This window comes from Dermacentor variabilis, chromosome 7 (assembly GCF_050947875.1).
Source record: "Dermacentor variabilis isolate Ectoservices chromosome 7, ASM5094787v1, whole genome shotgun sequence".
NCBI classification, from domain to species: domain Eukaryota; kingdom Metazoa; phylum Arthropoda; class Arachnida; order Ixodida; family Ixodidae; genus Dermacentor; species Dermacentor variabilis.
The window spans coordinates 167,393,083-167,397,416 of NC_134574.1; the positions used below are offsets into that span (position 1 = coordinate 167,393,083).

Below are 4,334 nucleotides of genomic sequence, written 5' to 3' on the forward strand. Positions count from 1 at the left end.
AAACTGTATATTTTTCCGTGAAGGCGTGTTCCAATAACAGAATTTTCGATTCAAATTGAATACGAATGATCTTTTAAAGAAAGTGTTCAAATAAGTAATCGGATCTCTAATATTTTCTCATTTCTGAGCAAAGTATAAAATAAATTTCGCGTGTTGCTTTTGTAAAAAAAGCTGTTTTCAATATTTCGTACACGCATGTAATGCCATTTGCTACTGGAAGACCGGTCAACTGACGCCCTTCCAAATAAGAAACGACCGCTTTCAGTTATCCGCCGCACCATGAAAGCGAGAGTAATGATCGAAATAAGGGAACAGCACTTCAGCAGACGCACTTGGACCGTTGTCTTTCTTTGAACGATAGAAGTGCGATACTGCAACACTGCGCGTGGCTGTAAAGAGATACACGAATGTGGGGTGACGCTGGTTAGCGAAATCAAATGCAAACACCTAGTAAAGTCGTACACAGGCACAAACAGGCATGAGGTACTGAAGAGTCGCTTTAGAATGCGGTCGCGGATATATACCTCCCCATAGGGCCGACGCAGGAAGAGGATTATCCGCAGATCGAGTGCGCAATGGTGGAGCAGCTGGACGCACCCTTCACAGAATCGGACATCAGGGCGGTGCTCTGCAATTTAAACAGCAGATCAGCTCCGGGTCCGGATACGGTTTCTAACAGGCTATTACGAAACCTGGACGATACGCCAGTTCAACTACTAACTAAGGAGGTCAACAGGGCATGGGACACAGGACAGGTGTCCGAAGGATGGAGGGTGGCTACGGTGATCATCATCATCATCATCATCATCATCATCATCATCATCATCAGCCCGGTTACGCCCACTGCAGGGCAAAGGCCTCTCCCATACCTCTCCAACAACCCCGGTCATGCACTAATTGTGGCCATGCCGTCCCTGCAAACTTCTTAATCTCATCCGCCCACCTAACTTCCTACCGCCCCCTGCTACGCTTCCCTTCCCTTGGAATCCAGTCCGTAACCCTTAATGACCATCGGTTATCTTCCCTCCTCATTACATGTCCTGCCCATGCCCATTTCTTTTTCTTGATTTCAAGTAAGATGTTATGAACTCGCGTTTGTTCCCTCACCCAATCTGCTCTTTTCTTATCCCTTACGTTACACCTATCATTCTTATTTCCATAGCTCGTTGCGTCGTCCTCAATTTGAGTAGAATCCTTTTCGTAAGCCTCCAGGTTTCTGCCCCGTAGGTGAGTACTGGTAAGACACAGCTATTATGCACTTTTCTCTTGAGGGATAATGGCAACCTGCTGTTCATGATTTGAGAATGCTTGCCAAACGCACTCATCCTAACCTTAATATACTCATCCCTAAACCTGAAAAACCCATTCATTTGGACAAGATGAGACCAATATCACTAACCTCGTGCAGTGGCAAGGTAGCGGAGCACGCGATTTTGAACAGGGCTTCCGGGTACATACAGCGCAGGGACCTCTTCCCACATAATATGATTGATTTTCGGCCCGGCATATCGACGCAGGACGTTATGCTAATGCTGAAGAAGCAAATCTTTGATACCGGCACCCGGGACGTGACAGTTATTCTCGCCCTGGATCTCACTAAGACGTTCGACACAGTGCTACATCGATACATACTGCAGGACACAGCCAGAATAGGCCTGGGAGTCAAAGTCCAGGCCTTTGTCAGGTCTTTTCTCATGTATCCAACCGCTACTATTGAGGTGGGCCATATTCGGACGCCCGTGTATGGATTGGGGGCTCGGGGTACCCCTCAGGGATCACTTATCTCACCACTGCTCATCGATATAGTCACGAAGGGTGTTTCAGACATGCTGGGCGGCCTCCGCGGTGTAAGGCGCACACTCTACGCAGATGGCATCACGATCTGGGGCCCAGGGGGCTCCCTAGAGGAAATGGAGCAAGCTCTACGAGCGGCCTTGGAGGAGACGGAGGCTTGCCTCGCGGACACGAGTCCCAAGCTGTCTCCGAGTAAGTCGGAGCTGTTGTTTTACAGACCTGCAAGGCAGGGGGTCAGGGGTCTGACACCCCTCAACCAGCTACCCGTAGTATTACACGCGAATAATGGGAAGAACATTCCTAGAGTCGACTCAGTTGAGATGCTAGGCCTGCTGATAGGTGCTATGGGCTGTAATACCAGAACAATTACCCACGTTACAGGCAATGCGGAGAATGTGCTGCAGTTAATCACAAGGGTGTCCAACTGAAAGAAGGAGTTAGGTGAAGAGAACCTCCTTCGGATGTACCACACGTTTCTCAAGAGTCATATTAACTATGTGGCGTCAGCTCTAGTATGGACCAAAACGGAAAAGACGAAGTTAAGTACCCTCATGCGCAACAGCATCAAGAGAGCGCTAGGCTTGCCTATTGCTACGAGCTCCAACAGGGTAGCTCAACTCGGGATGCACAATAACATAGACGAAATCATAAAGGCGCAGGTCACTGCCTAGGTGGTTAGGCTATGGCCGACCAAGGCTCGCAGGCAAATTGTTGAGGAGGTTGGCATGGCTCCCAGGATAATAGAGGACTCGCACGTAACACAGACCCGGGAAACGAAGGCGACCTATCTGGTGAGGCCCTTCCCGCGAAACGTACATACACAGCATAACTAGGGTACACGTAAAGCCAGTGCACGAGCCATATTGAAGAAAGTTAGGGTTGAAAGAGACTCCGCGGTCTTTGCAATGCGGCACAGTACGGGAACAGGAGAATGTTCGCGTTGTTGGTTGCAGACAGGCGGGGGCTGCGTCGCTCCTCCGCCTCGGTAAGAGCGGCCACCCCAAGTATAACAGTGCAAATTGTGGTTGCGCTCGCCTTGTGTGTCCCAGAGCGTTCCTACATTTACACCGACTAGAGAGACGCAATCAGAGCTTTCGAATCGGGTAACGAGAGGCAGTCTCTATTCTAGAGAAAAGTGCTTGCCCCTGTTCTAAATATATCACGTGGTTATCCCCACACGTGGGGACGAACGTTCTCGAGGGCTTCCCAAACCTCAACGACCTGGCCCACGACCGCACGTGAAAACTCACGCGCCGCGACGGTCTGGAGGCTCCGGAGGTGCAGGAAGGGACTCAGCAGAACGATCCACTTCTCACATTTAATGAAAACTAAACATTACCAACTTGGTAGGAGAGCGTAGGTTAAGGCGTGTTGGTTCATAACTGAGGTTTTTAGCGCACGAAAAGGGACGAAGGACAGTGGCAAGACGTGGACACAGCGCTAACTTCCAACAATTGTTTTATTCCACGAAACGGTACACACACACATATATATATTTATATATATATATATATATATATATATAGGGAACAGACACCACCGTACGCATGCGCATATGTACTGATTTTTAGTAAGATGAGACAGCAACGAGACACCTGTAGGATGATATCGAAGATGAAAAACGACCATGTATAGCCCAAAAAATTTTTTGTACTTGCAAGATTAAAATGTCCTCTCCATCAGGCCACCCCCAGTGTCACGTTTAAAAAATCAAATTCTTTTTTCGAAAGATCAATTGAAGGCGCGCTAACACAAGCGCTCCCCAAACTAGCGATCTTCGCCTCTTCAATTATCTCACGTGTTGTTTGCGCCGGGCTTCTTCCTATCACCGTGCACTGTTTATAAATGGGGATGCATCCATGTTTTCTGCAGTGAAAAGCCAGATGCACCACTCCTCCAGTTCGCACATTATTTGCGTGTTCACGCAACCTATCATTTACGCACATTCCGATTTGGCCGGTGTATTTTTTGCCGCACGACAGGGGCAGTTCATACACGATATTCTTCTCACGAAGAACGTAGCATTCCTTGTGATTTGTCCGGCAACTGGGCTTCTCAGAACCACAGTAATTGGCCTCTACATGTCGTTAGCGTAGACGGCACGCCCATAGCAAGCAGAACTTACGAGCGGAAATCTTTGTGAATTTGGCCTCCGGTGTCAGTGGTGGAGCATATGGGTAAACGCATGTAGTCATGAGGCGTGCACCCCAGCATGCCTAGCAGGCCTCACTCCGAAGGCATCCTGCATCCGAGCAGATCAAAGGCCACATTTTACTTGAATATTTACCATGCGTGATCCATCTCAATAATATATCGATTTGTCAAACCAGCGGATAAGTCTCAGAGCTACTGCCTCTTCAGTGCTGAGCTTTAGGTGAGGGAGAGGATAAATCTTCCGGATGAGCCCCTGGATCTCGAGGCGTTCGCCGTAATTGGATGACAGGAGCACGAAGGTAAACGGTGGGGATTGATGGGACGATTGGTTTTGCCCCGCTCGGTTGGTTAGCGCTCGAGCTAAGGCGTTCGCCCTTTCGTTCCCC

The 4,334-nt window shown here is 48.9% G+C and overlaps 1 protein-coding gene across 1 annotated transcript; it reads left to right on the top strand.

Annotated features, from left to right (window-relative positions):
* The first annotated feature begins 1,523 nt into the window (after positions 1-1,523).
* Positions 1,524-2,222, top strand: LOC142588928 (uncharacterized). The gene has a single exon (XM_075700739.1). It carries the CDS (start codon positions 1,524-1,526, stop codon positions 2,220-2,222), a length of 699 nt encoding a protein of 232 aa, XP_075556854.1.
* Positions 2,223-4,334: the final 2,112 nt, after the last annotated feature.

Excerpts from the sequence above, each read along its gene's own strand:
- LOC142588928 (XM_075700739.1), top strand. The coding sequence starts at position 1,524 with ATGCTAATGCTGAAGAAGCAAATCTTTGATACCGGCACCCGGGACGTG.